The sequence below is a fragment of the Macrobrachium nipponense genome, chromosome 40, assembly GCF_015104395.2.
Source record: "Macrobrachium nipponense isolate FS-2020 chromosome 40, ASM1510439v2, whole genome shotgun sequence".
NCBI lineage: Eukaryota > Metazoa > Arthropoda > Malacostraca > Decapoda > Palaemonidae > Macrobrachium > Macrobrachium nipponense.
In genome coordinates, this window is record NC_061101.1 from 24,090,002 (window position 1) to 24,106,446 (window position 16,445).

The window sequence follows — 16,445 nt, forward strand, 5'->3', positions numbered from 1 at the left end:
AGTCCCCTCGCGCGGGGGGGTGAGCCCTCTCCGAACGAGTGGAAGACCCGAATACAATTGTACATCGGGCACGAGCGCCCTCCCCCGCGCTCGACGGTGAATCGGGCGAGGAGAAGAACGCAGATAACCTCCCCCCCCAAAGGGAAGGGCCATCTGTGGGAGCTGAGCGGGGGGGGGGGGGGGTGGGGGGGGGGGGGGGGGTGGGGGGGGGGGGGGGGGGTTCTCGTTCCCCACCCCCGCACAGCACCCATGTACCCAACAATAATAATAAGAGCCCGAGAGCAATCGTGCCCTCGGCCCGAATGCAAGGCATAAGGATCAATTCCCTGACTGAGCGGAACTTGAACCAAACAAATATTGATGCAATCAATAAATAAAAGGAATAAAAATGAAAAAGAATCTTGCATTACGATTCACTTCACAATGAATAAGGGCTCGGATCGAGCGCATTTGCGCCCTCGGTACCGAGCGCAAGGGTGAAAAGGATCCATTCCCGAGTTATGAATGGAAAACCTTGATCCATAATGAATTGATGCAATCAAAATATATATAATGAAAAATGAAAAAGAATACTGCGCTTCGCGATTTCACTTCAATACAAATAAAAAGGGGAAGGATCAATTCCCGGGAAATAGTCGGAAACATTGATCCAAGTAAACAATGCAATCTCAATAAAATATGAAAATGAAAAAGAACTGCACTTGCGATTTCACTTCATTCAAATAAAAGGGGAAAGGATCAATTTCCGGGTAAGCTCGGAAACTGATCCAAAATGAGTATTGCTACAATCAAAATAATATATTATGAAAAACAAAAAGAAAATACTGTACTAGCGATTCCACTTCCATACAGAATAAGTTTTCGTGCCGAGCGCATTCGCTCGGCAACGAGCATACAGGTCAAAAAAAAATATAAATGAAAAGAGCACTTACTTACGATTTTCATCTACACATTTCCAAACCAAAAATATACGCTCGGAGCGAGCGCTCTCCCGCCCTCGGCACCGAGCATACACAATACGAGGATCATTTCTGGGAAAATGAATTCCCGCACTTACGCCCTTCAGTCCCGGCACTCGGGTAATCGGAGGGCGTGGTGAAACCAAGATCCTTTAATTCACAATTGAATTCAATGGAAATAAATATGAAATGATTGTACTTACAATTCAGTTTCACTAGATAAATAGAAAAAGAAAAACACAACCATGCGAAAGCAACGACGATGAAGCGGGCAGAGAGCGATGATACACGTCCACACGCCAGCAGGCCGAAAGCAAAAGTGATTTGTTTACCTCCCAGTCGCGCGCTGCGCGCCTGTTCGACAAGCAGTTAACTACCGAACCCCTTGTTCGAAAGCTTACGACCTATCCAGCTGCCGCTAGTACCTTCCTATTGTAAAAGGACCGAAGGTTTGTATGCCGTGTCGGAACAAAACTTTTTTTCTGTGCATTAAGCAAAGATATTACTTAGCCATAGTATACTATACATCCCTACCTAATTTTCAGAAGCATTCTTTATTACTTATATTAGAAAAAAGTATATTCATAAGAGTAAAATAAAGCAGCCGAAGTCAGTGGCAGAACAGTCTAATGAATGGATTCAAAGTTATATGTAATGTAAACATATGACGTCAGAACTCTTCCCACAAGGTGATGATGACAAACAGCTGTCTCTGAAATTCTGAATGAATATTCATACCTTGTAAAGTCTTCAAGAAAGGCAACTAGGATAAGTCATTGTCCCTGCGGTTGGCTGCAGGACAACTTTTGTGATTTGACTTGCACAATTGTTTAGAAGTGAGGAGGTCCGTGGCAAACCCTACGTAAGCTTGAACATGTAAATGAATAATAGGGCCCATTTTTGGGTAAGGAGTACACCTGGACATCCAAGGCTACCAAGTTTTCGTTATTTTTTGACTTCCATAAGGTGCAGAAAGATAATTATATATGCTCTATAAAGCAATAGTTGTTGATTTCTTAGTAAAATACAACTTGGGGAAACCCTTTTCTTCAAGGATTCTAGCACTCAACCCCATGGCATAAATTCTATATACTACTACTACCACTACTACAAAGTGTAAACAAAGAGTATTGGTTGTATTTCATTATTACGAAAGGTTGAGACTTTTTCACAAATTGCTAATTATCCATCGAGAAGGAAGCAAGTTACGTCATTATGTCTTCAAAAGACATTCCTCTGATTTTGCTGGCGTGATGTCTACAAGAAGTTGGTGTTATTCTTATAATTACCAGAATTATGCAAGTTTCATAATCCAGAATACACTAAAACATTAGGCAGGGATGTAAAATGCACGTTGATAAAATTTTATTCCGCAAAAACACTGGGACACCAGCTGTGAATCTCATAGTAGTACTATATGTAATCAAAGTTTTGCACAAGCATAAAATGTCTAGCTGGTGTGAAAACTGAAAAGGATTTTGAGAACATAAAGTATTTCTGCTGTAACTTCTATATGCATGTCCCTAAAACTTGTGGGAAGAGGAATTATTTAAGTGGCAGTGATACCCTTCTTAAGAACATAGCATGGTCAAAATAATTTATTAAAAATGTGTGCTAGCTAACAAAATTCCTGACGTGATGCTTTCCATATAAGACGTCTCTACAAGTCTGAATATTTAAAGATGAGCATTTCCTGAACTGAGAACCTTATTACTATCTATCTTGTGCTGGTACTGGCTCTTTCTCTTCAGCATCCTGTAAACCTTTTTAGAGAAAAACCATTTTATCTAGCCAAATGCTTTCACAATTTATTGCAACAAGGGTGTTTTGTTCTTCTGGTACAAGAGTTAATGGTCAACAACTACAAAAAGATACCATTAAAATTTGTAAAAGCATGAAAACCACATGGAAAAAACTAAGTAATTCACAAAAACTTTGAAATGCATTTCACAGAAGCTTCACTCCTGATTCTCAACCCTCTTTTATTAAAGATGTTCTACAGGGCCACACATCAAAGGTTTCAAAATGAAGGTCAAATGAATCCCCAAAAACATTTGCTGCCTCTTGGGGTACAAAGCCATTTTCTGTAGTACTTCAATATCAAACTCTTAAAACTTTTACCAAGTAACCATTATTAATGGCAAAATTGTAGTTCTGAATGTTTGCTAAGGTGGTGTTTCATAATATTAAATGTAAGCAGATTGGATTTTGCCAAAAATATTGGTTAAAATTAAATGTTTGGTGACAAATGCTAATGGATGCCAAGAAAAAACCATGTTAGTGTGACATCACTGTAAGACATAACTAGTACTGGGTTGTTGTGCGTTCCCTTAGGGTTCACTAAATTGACTGAATACATGCTACAATCCAAAAGCACACTGTGCCTTTAACATTATGCATGTTATTTATGCAAACCTGCAAAAACCCTACTTAAACTTTATTATAATACTTTACCAATAATATATACATGCAATTCAGTATGCAAAACACTACTGGAATACATACTGTATTACTAAATTAGTTATATTTTACAGATATCAAACATTCCCATGGAAAATATTTTCAGTAATCCATGATTAACTAAACCAAAACTCTACTGTATAGGCCTAACAATTCATGTACATCAGACTAAGGCAAAATACTGAAAATGCACTTTATGATAGTTAATGGTTTTTGTCATACAACAAAAATGCTTTCTTTTGACTTAATGGCACTTACTGTTTTTTCTACTTAAAAAAAAACTATAAGCAAACATTTCTGGCTGTGTTGTCTGGTTCAACTACCTAACTATCAATCCAAAAACAAACTCAATATATAACAAAAAATCTAACATACTTAGCGGTGGTTACAGGAGGCGAAGGCTGATGATATGGAGCGGACATATGCTGGGTTTTGAGAATGCTTAAGCATTGCTCTAAACAAATAAGTGTAGCTTGGCTGGTCGCTTTCAGTAACAACAAATTTGAGTCTGTACATCTCATACCAGTACCTGAAATTCAAAACCATGAGAATCAACATACTGCAGAATGTAAAAAAGAAATTCATGACAAATCAATAAATGACCAGGAAAACAGTCCAATATTATCATAATTTCTATTACAGTGGTCCCCCCGTATTCGCGGGGGATGTGTACCAGACCCCCTCCGTGAATAGTTAGAACCCGCGAATGTTTGGAACCCCTATGAAAATGCTAAAAACAGCCTATTTTGTTAGTTAAAACTCAAGAAAAACCCACTAAAAATTTTCATACTTGTTTTTTTAATAGTTTTATCACAAAAAGTGCATTTTATGATGAAATTCCCCCAAAAAACAGGAATTTGTGGATATTTATCATAGAAAAATACCGCGAATGCGCGAATTTTTCGCGAATAATACAGGGAAACGTTCCCCAGAGAAATCCACGAATGTGTGAGTCCGCGAATCTGGAGAACACGAATACAGGGGGGTCCACTGTATATAAATATACAGTACTGAACTATTAAAACAAAACCTTTATAAATTAAACAAAGAAAATAAATTCAATCAAAAAAGTTGTTCCACTGTAGCAGTGTTACAAAGGATTTCTTCAAAATAGATTCCATGTTCTGAAAATAATACTCTAGCATAATTTCACAGGCATATATCAATGTTATGATGCTAAAATGAATGTTTCTGTATGTCTTCATAGGTATAATGCTAACTGTATGTTACAACAGTCTCTCAACATCTTCCAATACAAAGTTAAGAGTAAGTTACTACATTTCTACAATGTCTCTATGTTTTCAGAGGCATAAAGTTCGATGATAAGTGTAAGGAATTGAATGGTAGCAAACTTAGGTATTTAATATTTTCCCTCCTGCCATTAAAAATGAAACAAATTCTAATATTTGAAACAATAAATAAAAGTGTCCAATAGTTTTAAAGTACAATACACTTCATAAAATACAATAAGACAGATTAATGAATAACATTACAGGTTGGGTTATTATATCTAATAAGAATGAAACATGGACAGAAAACTATCAGGACTTGTGTAATACCAAATGATGGCATGTCTTCAATCGCAGAGGCTAGGACTGAATGCTGCCTACGAGACTCTTCTAATACTTCTGCAACCTGCGTAAAGGCGTCAAGGACAGCCAGTCCCATTGGAGGGGCTGAGCTTAATTGTTGTGAACTTCCAGTAGACCCTCCTTGAGTGCGATGCTCTCTTGGGGCAAGTGGTGGGTGGTTCTAGAGAAAAAATAACAAATTTGTGGTGATCTGTAGAGACGTTTCCACACTGTCATACTGTATCAAAAGGAATACTTAATGTCAATCTTTTTCATATCACAAAACATCTCTATACATATAAGTAGTTTAAATTGCTGATGTTTCAATTATAACAATAAAAAAACAAAGTAAAAACTGAAATATGAACAAGTAACTTACATGAGCAATTGCTCTTGTGTGCATTTCTGCCACAACTCGTAACCGGTTAAGCCACATCTGTCTATCCCTAGTATCAGTTGCCCGTAATTTATAAGATTCACCTGCTGCAGGTGAGACAGTGAATGTATAGGAATCTTCATCACTTGGGGATATGACAGCCCCAGCTAACTGAATGCTTCCTCGAGCTCTTTCACGTTTATCACTCTCACTCTGAAGATATACAAGTTATGTACTACTATTGAAATGTTCAAAATATGTACGTATTTCCATTTAAACGACTGTATTACGTTAGAGTACATCTTAAGTAGGTTATAATAAGTAAAATTATCATGCAAACATGTTAACCTTTCTTGCTCCAATTACAAAACTTAGCCTGAATACCCCGAGGAACAACATTCTCGACGTAAGTCAATCCAATAATACACCACTTTTACAAAATATTCATAAAAATTTGTCTCCAACTTAAGGCAATCCGAAATTAAGGCAGTCCTGAAGTTAAGGGGACGTTAGGTTGGGTACTAGTTTCTGGGCTCCCTCATGTAAATAAGTACTTGTCGCCCATCCTTCCAGTGTGAAAGCCAACCACAGAACTAAAGGTAAGGCTTTCATAACTTTTTTTTTTTATATATTTTTTTAAAGTTAAAACCTGACTTAAGTTTCCATCTCAGGATTGGATCTCCATTGCAACCCAGAGACTGCCTGTAGATGCTCTCTCAGTAGAGAATAAGGCTTTGAGTCCAGATAATTTATAATGTATTTTATAGTTATCAGAACATCAGAGATGTGTTTCTGGAGCTTAAAGTTTACAGAAGTAGTACAACAACTCAAGAGCAATAATTGCTGCTTAACAGTGCACAGATACACAATACGTACTAGCGTACTATGTATGTATAAGGGTTATATACTTTGGCCCTCTAATAAGCAGAATTATGTCAGTCTTAAACACATATAAAGGCTTCTAAACAAATATACACTTATTAATCAATGGATTACAGTGTTGCCCGGTATATGTGAATAGTTGAACCCCTATAGAAATGTTTAAAACTTAGTTTGTTAGTTAAACTAAAAAAAGTACTAAAAATTTTTATAATTGTTTTTTTAATATTTTTATTACAAAAAGTGCATTTTCTAATGAAATTGATGAAAAAATAACAATTTCTCAAAAATTGTATTTTTCCTAAGTATACAAACCTGAGGTCCTTTAACAATAGGAATGTAACTTGCGGCATAGCTGGAATTATGGCCGTTGAATCTTGAACAAGGTGGTTAGGCAGTAACTACTGTGGGGCAGGCTAGCCTCGGATGGAAACTCCACTTTGCCTTTCGGCCCAGGTTCAGATTGAGGGGTGGCATGAAGTGGGCATATTTGTTAAAGGACCTCAGGTTTGTATAGTTAGGAAAAATGAAGTTTTTATTGTAAAACTAATATTGTAATGCCTACCTGAACACCTGAACAAGCCCTGTCACTTACCAGCCCGAACCATCATTTATTAAAAATTTACCAAATCTTTGGTTAAAATAAACGATCAGTGTTGCCAATCTCCTGGCAAACACCCTCGTTACCTAGTTACCAGCCCACCGCTAGTAGCCCTGCCTCACGGGCCGGTCACACCTGCCCTCTCACGTCAATCATAACTCAATAACTCTGTATGAGAGGGGAGGAGGGTGGGAATCATTCAGGTGTTCAGGTAGGCATTACAATATTAGTTTTACAATAAAAACTTCATATTGCAATACACCCCTGAACACCGGAACAAGCCCGATTAACAACATTAATTTGGAGGTAGGGAATCAAATCTACCCGGCCCTCCACTGTACCAGTTGTCAGTCAATATAATTGAGTACGTGGGTCAGTCTCAAGTTCATTTGTCACTCGTCCAAACTAATCTCCCATGTGTGGCCTTCTAGGCCTCCCATATGTGGAGGGAAAAACTCCCTGCACCTCTACCCTAAGGTCAAAACTCATTGAGTGCGGGAGGGATACAAACCTGTTTCCTCTCAGCTGGCTATGTGCCTCACCTGAGTAGAGGAAAAAACTGAAGACCTCCCATGTGGCTCTCGGCCTCTCATGTATGGAGGGAATCTGAAGGCCTCTCATGTATGGAGGGAATCTGAAGACCTCCCATGTGGCTCTCGGCCTCTCATGTATGGAGGGAATCTGAAGACCTCCCATGTGGCTCTCGGCCTCTCATGTATGGAGGGAAACTGAAGACCTCCCATGTGGCCTTAGGCCTCTCATGTACGGAGGAGACAACCATGTCCATCGGTGCGTCTGCGACGGTGTCGTCGATCGTAGTGATGTCCTCTCTTGTAGTGTTGTACCTGCCTGTCTGTACTCTGCCTGGTTGGCACTTGGAAGAATACCCTCAGATAGACCCAGACATGTTCTTTCCTATCTGTCCTAATACTTAAAATCCTCTCGTGATATATCATATCATGAATACCTTATACATATTCCTAATATTCGCTCCCAACTCTAATACTAACTCAGACAGCAAGATTGTTGGGTTTACAAATAGAATTTAGGCCAAAGGCCGAGTATTGGGACCTATGAGGTCAGTCGGCGCTGAAGGGAAATTGAAAAGTTTGAAAAGGTGTGACAGGAAGAAAAACCTCTGTTGCACAATGAGTCCAGTGTTAGGAGAGCGTGGAAAATAGGATGAGAGAATATGAAATCAGAAAAGCAAGAGAGAGAGAGAGAGAGAGAGAGAGAGAGAGAGAGAGAGAGAGAGAGAAATACAATCGTCTAGGATAAAGAGAGAATATAAAATCAGGGAAGAGAGAGAGAGAGAGAGAGAGAGAGAGAGAGAGAGAGAGAGAGAGAGAGAGAGAGAGAGAGAGAGAGAGAGAGAGAGAGAAAATTACAAACGTCTAACATCTCCACCTCCGTAAATTGCACCCTCTTCTAAGTTAAAAGGGTATTATCTTAACGATAATATACTCGTATAAAACTCCGTACAGCTATGAACAACCGAACGAGAACTTGTTGCTAATGCGATCGACTCCAATAACAACATCACTTTATTGTATTGATCAGCGTGTGACAGTAATCGAATCCGATAGCAACATCCGTTATTGTATTCATCCACGTGCGACGGTAATTACTGTATTCATGTTAGAAATGCAGCTGAAGCTAATAAGGCAAAATTACGTGCATCAGCAACCTGGACAGAAGTCCCGAGCTTTTGTATGAATTCAAACGCAGCCGTGGTAAGAGAAACTAATAGCATGAAATAGCTCATTACTGTTGTTTTCACACAGACAAAGGATTAATAAAGTATATAAAGTGTAAGGTTCGTATTACCTATGAAAACGAGTGAAAAACGAACGGAATCCTAAATTTAACGCCATCTAACCCGAGGGAAAAACTAGCTTCCAATGAGACGTATCAGTCAAATTTTGGTCTTAAATTACATCGTTAGACGAACAGTATGACTTCGTTCCATAAGTTAAGTATCCAGATATTCATTAATATGCTAAATAGGGACAAATACATTAGCCGAGACCAAGTGATATGGTTGAATCTGGAGCCAAGGAAAAAAACAGACTAGCCGGCATCCTTGTCTGTTTAAGCCACACCTCCTTACAATAGTGCTGTTTGACGACAAGCTAGTGTAATTGTAATTTAATTGAAAAGTAATAAAATAATATTTAAAGGTAATTAAATTAACTTTATTAGGCCTAATATTAATTTCAGTTGTCATTGTAATTTGATAATACGACTGGTAATAATTTGTAACTGTAATCGACATAAGCACAATGTAATTACTGACGGCAATAGTCTGTTAAACGTATGAAGACGTCATACGTACAAATTCCTTATATCTGACATCTGATTATATGCCCCAAGATAGATACCTCAATGACTATGTTAAATGTCAACATAGTTGAACACACGTCTCCTTCAAGACGTTTGTACAAACTTGGCATAAGTGAGAGCGTTGTTACGTTAGTCATTTTAGGCAATCAGGAGAGAATGAGATGGATACGGCGACGCAAACCCGTATTCGTCATCCGCTGTTTCCAGCGTGAATGACTGCCGAGTTAGTGTTTATACTACGCTAATATGATGATACATATAATACAATTATAATGCTTTAGTCGGACAGAATCCGATCTTCATTCTGTTGAATTATCCGAAGTCAGAATGCCTTGAGCCTACAGCGTTAACCAATATAAAAATAACTACCGATATGTTGTACAGCGAATACTTTAGGCTAGGCTAGGCTACTGAATATGCATACGATATATCATCGTGAACACTAGGCTAACCGTAGTTGATTTTATTCGATTTCTCTCCATACTAAATATCGTAAGTCAATATGCATTGAACGGAGAATTGGTTGATATTAATAATTATCGTATCGTATAAGTAGAGGAAAGTAACCTAAAAGACGAAGGAGCATATCTGAAAAACCAACCATGGCCTAAAAGCTTCTGATGCAAGGAACTCGAAGCAGGAAAAAGCCTAAGATGCTCTAAGGACACTGTCTCTATAAACTACTACTTTTAATAGAAAACCGACCCGAAGAAGCCTGCACTTCTCTTCCTAAACTAAACACTATGTAGCCTATTATCCCTACTCGTCTATATCTGACCTAAGTTTTTATCATCCTGAGAACTTACACATCGAGGGAAGGGGAATCTGCTGCCAACACTGCCTGCTCCGCGCCAGGGGGGACGGCGGATCCTGCCCTGTGGGCTTGCGGATCCCCATAACCCCCACCACCGGTTAGGGCTGGTTCTGGAACAGGCAGGGGAGCTGGAAAAGAACGATTAGTAATTTCAGTATCCCTATTGCTCGATCTATCCTCACTTAATCTTGACATAAAATCGGTAACAGAGATGTCATACTCGATGTCATCCTACTCTCAATTCTCTTAAAGAGCACTGTCTCTAAGTCTTTATCTTGATCTACGTTAGTCTCTTCCTGCCTACACTTACTTCTTAATACGAGACCTTTCCTATGTTTGAGATACCCTAACATCTGGTCCAAAGACCACTCCTGACATTCCAAACATCTGGTCTTTACATTACTATATTGAACAGGCCTCCAATTTACGCATAAGGAATGACTATCGTGTCACAGGGTACTCATCCTTTTCTTGCATTGTTGGCAAAGACGATAAGTTGTTGAACTTCCGCTCGTCGTTTTCTGTGATGTCGTGGCCGAGAATGCAGTAGTCGTTGTCGTAGCTTGTGTTGTTTCTTCCTTTGCAGAATCAATGTCTGATGACAAGGTATTAAGAGCAATCCAACCGTAATCCAAAGGGATGCGTAATTCGTCACCAAAATCAATCAAATCAAAGGTGCAAATGAAGGCCGGGCAAGACCAAAAAGGAGTTCGCTGTGGATACATCTGTACTCCACCGCGAATGATAAGTGATTGACGTGAGAGGGCAGGTGTGACCGGCCCGTGAGACAGGGCTACTAGCGGTGGGCTGGTAAATAGGTAACGAGGGTGTTTGCCAGGAGATTGGCAACACTGATCGTTTATTTTAACCAAAGATTTGGTAAATTTTTAATAAATGATGGTTCGGGCTGGTAAGTGACCAGGGCTTGTTCAGGTGTTCAGGGGGTGTATTGCAATATACAATTTTTGACAAATTGTTATTTGTTCTGATACGTAATACAAACCTTTCGGTCCTTTAACAATAGGAAGACTCACTGATTGGTGGGAGGAATCTGAGTGAGCCTCTAGAACTGACTGGAGTTCTGCGCACCTAGGCTACTCCTCCTGGTCGTAAGAGCGAGGAGGAGTGCCCTGCTGCCTCTGACAACTTTATCAGAGTATAGGAGCTGCGTGATCAAGAGTCAGACTTCTGGGCCTTTTCGAAATGAGTGAGGGATAGTGACTCATCCGAAAAAGGGCTGTGAAGAATATTGGCGTCGGAAACATTAATACAAAGTTCTGGGAAGGGTTTGCATTATTGTCAGTCTCCTTCCTCCCCTTACTAGAGGAAGGAGCGGGATTGCTTCTATGATTCTCATAAGAAACATAAAAAGGATGCTTATGTATAGGCTTACCGCATCAATCGTCCGACCAGCCAGTGTGAGTCCAAGTCCTATTCTCAACCCAAAGGAGAGGAATGGAGAGACGAGGCATGGAAGGGGGAGAGCCAGTCACTCTCGCATCCTTCTTACCTCTACAACTGCACACCATGGACGAGATGCAACTTGTCATGTCAAGGAGCTGGGTAAGCAAACACATCTTGCAAGCATCCACCACTGGTCCAGGGAAATGAGGTTCCAAGGACCTGTGGGCAGTCCCGGAGGGAAAGAAGGATATGGTCACGATGACCTATCCATCTTCCTGTCCGACATATTCTTCGGAGTGACGTCCAGTACCCATACTGGTCTATCCATCTGCAACGAAGTGTCTCGCGGTCTCGTATCCCACTGCAGCGAAGTCTCTCGTGGTCTCGTACCCCACTGTGGCGAAGTCTCTTCGTCTCCGCGGTGGATAGGGCACCAACACTCCATGGTGGGTGTCGATGGTTATGGGTACTGGAACAAGCTAGTAGGACGAAGTAATGATTGATCTGGAGCAACCAAACAAAGTCCACAGCGTAGCTCGTGACGGTCTTGGACGCTTCGACAGCTGCCGACTGACTGCGTTCGGTTGTGTGAGGCGAGCTGTCCAAGCATCCGAGGCGTAGTCACGTGACCCTCGCCTTTTGAAGGGTTATGCCGAGAGACCATACAAATCGTCTATCTGTTGCCACCGATGCCGGAAGGCGAGATGATGATTCTCTCAAGGCATGTGCCCAACAGGCTAAAGTCAATTGCCTTCTAGAGACTGAGGTCACTGATGGCGAGACAGAAGTTCTCATAGTAGTTGAATCTCAGCTAAGGAGAAACAACACTATGTGCCGTTGAAGACGAAGGTGGTAGGTGAATGCAGACCTACGTCTTCACAGCCGAATCGAGAGAAGTAACTCTCACGATTCTGAACTTAGAAAAGTCCTGCCGATGACACCAACATGCGAAGACGGTTTAATCCCTGTGATTTGCAAAGGACTGAAAACGCTAAACCGCTACTTCATTGTTGTTCGGTGAGAAGTCGGAGTTGCAATGAAAGTGGAGCGCTTTTCAGTAATGAAAACACAGGGATGTACTGCCTGAAGAACCGCTTCTCATGGGCTGAATCATCATCATCTTCTTCCCAGGTTATCCAGGGAGGACATCTATATACTTGGAAGTAGAGCTGGCAGGGCAGGAAACAGGCGATGTCTTCCATTATACATCTACAATTCGGGGTGAACAATGAACAATTGCACACCTACGAATACAAGATATATTTAGAAGACAAACTCAGACGTCTGAAGAAATCATTCCGCATTATTGCAGCGGCAGGTGCGATGCAGCGGGAGACTAGGCTACAGACTTCTGTTACCGTGCGGTAAACAGAAAGATGATAGTGAGTCTATTGGGATATCTCTGTCTGAAAATTCTCGCAATGTCCAAGAGATGGTCATTCACGTATGCGAGAATTCCAGCCAACCAGAGACCTAAGTCTGTGATTGCCGGGCAGAGATTCGGTTCGGTAGTCAATCATTGTAGAGGAGAGAGACATAATCTGACCATGCTATCTCGGAGAGCCAGCTGGCTGCGGCAGGCAGCCCAATACATCGCTAGCTCTCGCTCACTCGTCATCCTGAGTTGCCAGGTAATTCATTCCAAGAAAGAATGCGTTCGGCTAGAACCATCGAGCGCAAAAAAATACACTCGAGCATTTGCATTTAATTGAAACGGATTTCAGTGAATGCAAACGCTGAGGTGTTGTTGTTGTAACAATACCATAAGTATCTCAAAATCGAAACTGGTAACTCCTGGGAGGTTTGCAGGGCAGTCCCGAGTTGCAGTTCAATTAAGAAGATACTATTTGTCTCGGTCACAACCCGTAGAGTTAACTACAGTATGTGCCTACACCTTGGACAATTCAACTGATAACAGAAGCATGTCGCGAGGGCAATATACGTAGTATATTTGTAGGTTCCTGTACATAGACCTCCATCCTAAATTCTCTTCCATTCGAGGAACAAGAATAAGGACTAGAAGCTGACACCCTTCATTCTCTAGTGAAGAGAGTGAAGGAGAAGTTTTCCCTGAAGGAAGAATTCTATGGTGATAACAGGATACCGAAGACGATAGTTCAAGCCAAACTGGATGTTCCCACCCGTTCTTCTCTATCCCGGGGTTGGCCACCTACTGAAGCGACAGACCGGACTCAGGTCCATCCAGGCTGAGCCCTTCCCAAGATATTCTTCCTTCAGCAGCAGTGCTTCTCTCGAAGGCTAGAAATTCCAGGAATTCGAGCATTCGGCAAGATACCCGATTATCATAGTAACAATTATCTGGGATTCTCATCTCACCCACTCTGGACCGTGGTTTCGCCCAAGTGTTTGCAGATCGTAGAAGACCTGAACACTCGGAGAGTGCTAGAAATTCCGAAGAACTCTAAGCATTCGGCGAAACCCCCACCGAATTCGTCAGACGATCATCAGGTGGTGGTCCTCCTGATTCCCGTAGAAATCAAGGACGGGGCAAGATCCTTCCTCAACAACGGGGACTTGCATCCGGTAGGACCCCAGGAACGCAGTCCCCAACGTGGAATCTTACGGAGAACGCTCTGCAGGATCCCTCCCTTTCCCTTCACAGCCATAGGGAGAGAGGGAATGGAGAAGGAAGATTGGATACTCGCTCGCCATCCCAGCGGAACTAGCAGTCAGAGAAGCGAGTACAAGCAGCCATTTCAGAGTCTAGACGTCTGCCGCCACCGTGACCGTCGTCTGGGTGGAGCTGAGCGAGCATCTGACAGGAGAGAGCCTATACCGTCCTCCGACGCGTCCCAGTCCTCGTCGAGGTCGAAGCCTCTCAAGAGGACCAAAGGGGGAGCCCACCCTGGTCTCTGAGTGCGTGGTCCAGACGGACCGTCACGTGAACGGCAGTGATGGTCCCTCCGAGAGTCTGGGAAGCATCATTCGTCCTCGCCAGCCCCCCAATCTCCTCCAACCACTTGAGCGAGGATCTGTTGGTCCCAAGACCGAACCAGGCCCGTGGCTGGACCGTAAGAAGTGCATTCCTCCCGGTCACTCCTTGTTCTCCTCGTTCCTCCCGGTGTAGCCTGAGGAGGTTGAAGGGGCAGGTGAGGGAGACCTGATGCTCCTACCCTGCCTACTAGCCAAACCAGTAGGCTGGGAGGACTGCAGGGGATCACCAACCCACAGTGGCCTTCGAGCTGCAGGTCTGGACCAGCGGCTTCTTGTGGAGAAACGCTGGACCAAGGAAAGGAGCGTCGGTCACTTATGTCAGGGGAGCTGTTACGAGAGCTCCTCCCCTGCCTACCGGCAGAACCGGTAGGCTGGGAGGACTGTAGGCGATCATCAACCACGGTGACGATCGAGCTGCCGGTCTGGATCAGCGGTCTTCTTGCGGAGAAACGCTGGACCAAGAACAGAGCGTCAGTCTCTTCAGGAGAGCTGATGGCGATCGGGCTGCAATGGTCGAGCGGCTCTCCGGGGGAGAGCGGCTAGACTGAGAGCAGCGGCGACGGTCCGAACGTCAGAAGAGCTGCTGCTGGTTCCCCTATCTGTCTGGTCCCGGTGGGAGCAGCAGTCAGGGGACTGGCAGAGTCCGTTGTCGCGGTGGGAGTGCGAGGAGCGCACCCCTCGCAATCACGCCTGATCTCCTCGCTCTTCCCGGTGTAGCCCAAGGAAGTTGAAGGGATAGGAGAGGTAGGCCTGATGCTCCCCCCCCGCCTACCGGCAGAACCCGGTGGCGATCGATCTGCAGGCCTGGTCGAGCGGCTGGACTGAGAACCGCCGCGACGGTCCCGAGCGTCAGAAAAGCTGCTGCTGGTCCCCCTCTTCGCCCGGTCCCGGTGGGAGCGAGGCCTGTCCTCACGGCACGTCACGTTGCCTGGATCCTGGCACCGAGCGAACTCGGTTGCCTGAGTCTTGGCTGCACGGTCACCCGCAGGTGACCGTACACTCGGTACCTCTCACGAACAAGAGGCCGAGACGGTACCTGGTGTCGAGGTGGAACCTCTGGCGCCAAGAGAGGAGGTACCGGTGTAAGCCGGTACCCCTCCGGTCCTTGTAATCATCTTCCTTGCGGAAGGAGAGATGGGCCCCGTTCCCAAAGGAACAGGAGGACCAGCGGAAGCCCCAACTGTCCCACAGGAGTGGGACAGACCCTTAGAGGTCTCTGAGCGAGACTTCTTAGGGGGGGAGGAGGCTACCTTTTTCTTCTTCGGCTGGGGGGCCTCAGAAGTCGAAGGGGAAGAGGCAGCAGAAGACGATGGTGACACCTTCCTCTTCTTCCTGGACTTCCTCTTCGCCAGTTCCTCAGGACAACCAAAAGGTCCTCCATTCAGGACGGAGTTGGGGCAGTTGCCGATGCAACATGGCCCAACTGCACCTGTCCGTAGGGACCTGCGGGAGTAGCAGTGGAGAGAACGCTTCCTCGAGGAGGGCTACGAAACTCCTACCTGGCAGGTGAAGCGTCCGCCACCCCCGAGACTGGTCGGTCGCGCGAACGCGACTGTCGTCTGGGTGGGGCTGTCTCTGAAAGAAAAGGATTAATTAAAAGAGGGCTGAATGGCCCGCTTCCACCGGTCTCTGCGTGCACGGACCCGCGGGAACGTCATGTCAAACCTGGGCACCGGACGATCGCTGCGAGAGCGATCGCCGGTCTGGCAAGAGTCACCCGAGTGACTCCTACCATCTTCCGCTCCATGCCTGGGTCCTGACACAGGAAGCGAACTCCGCAGTCTGGACCCTGGCTGCATGGTCACCCGTAGGTGACCGTACACTCAGTAACACTTGCAAACGGGTGGCCGAGATGGTTCCCGGTACGGAGGTGGAACCTTCGCAACCAGGAGAAGAGATAACAGCGGTGGCCGGTACCTCCATGGTCCCCGTCTGCTTCCTCCCCGAGGAAGGAGAGACGGACCCCGTTCCCGAAGGAACGGAAGGACCAGCGGAAGACTTACCTGTCTCACCGGAGCGAGACAGACCCTTAGAAGTCCCGTGATGAGACTTCTTAGGGGTGGAGACCACCTGCTCTTATGGC

General features: G+C 43.9%; 2 protein-coding genes across 5 annotated transcripts in view; one reads left to right on the forward strand and one right to left on the reverse strand.

Annotated features, from left to right (window-relative positions):
- LOC135212006 (multidrug resistance-associated protein 1-like) overlaps positions 1-16,445 on the forward strand; it is a 198,822-nt gene that overhangs the window by 112,299 nt on the left and 70,078 nt on the right. The window lies entirely within an intron of this gene.
- LOC135212005 (oxysterol-binding protein-related protein 11-like) lies at positions 3,752-8,027 on the reverse strand. Its single transcript, XM_064245278.1, has 3 exons — positions 5,370-8,027; positions 4,979-5,171; positions 3,752-3,948 (listed from the first exon to the last, which is right to left on the reverse strand). The coding sequence occupies exons 1-3, from the start codon at positions 5,424-5,426 to the stop codon at positions 3,767-3,769; spliced, it is 432 nt and encodes a 143-aa protein (XP_064101348.1). The 5' UTR covers positions 5,427-8,027; the 3' UTR covers positions 3,752-3,766.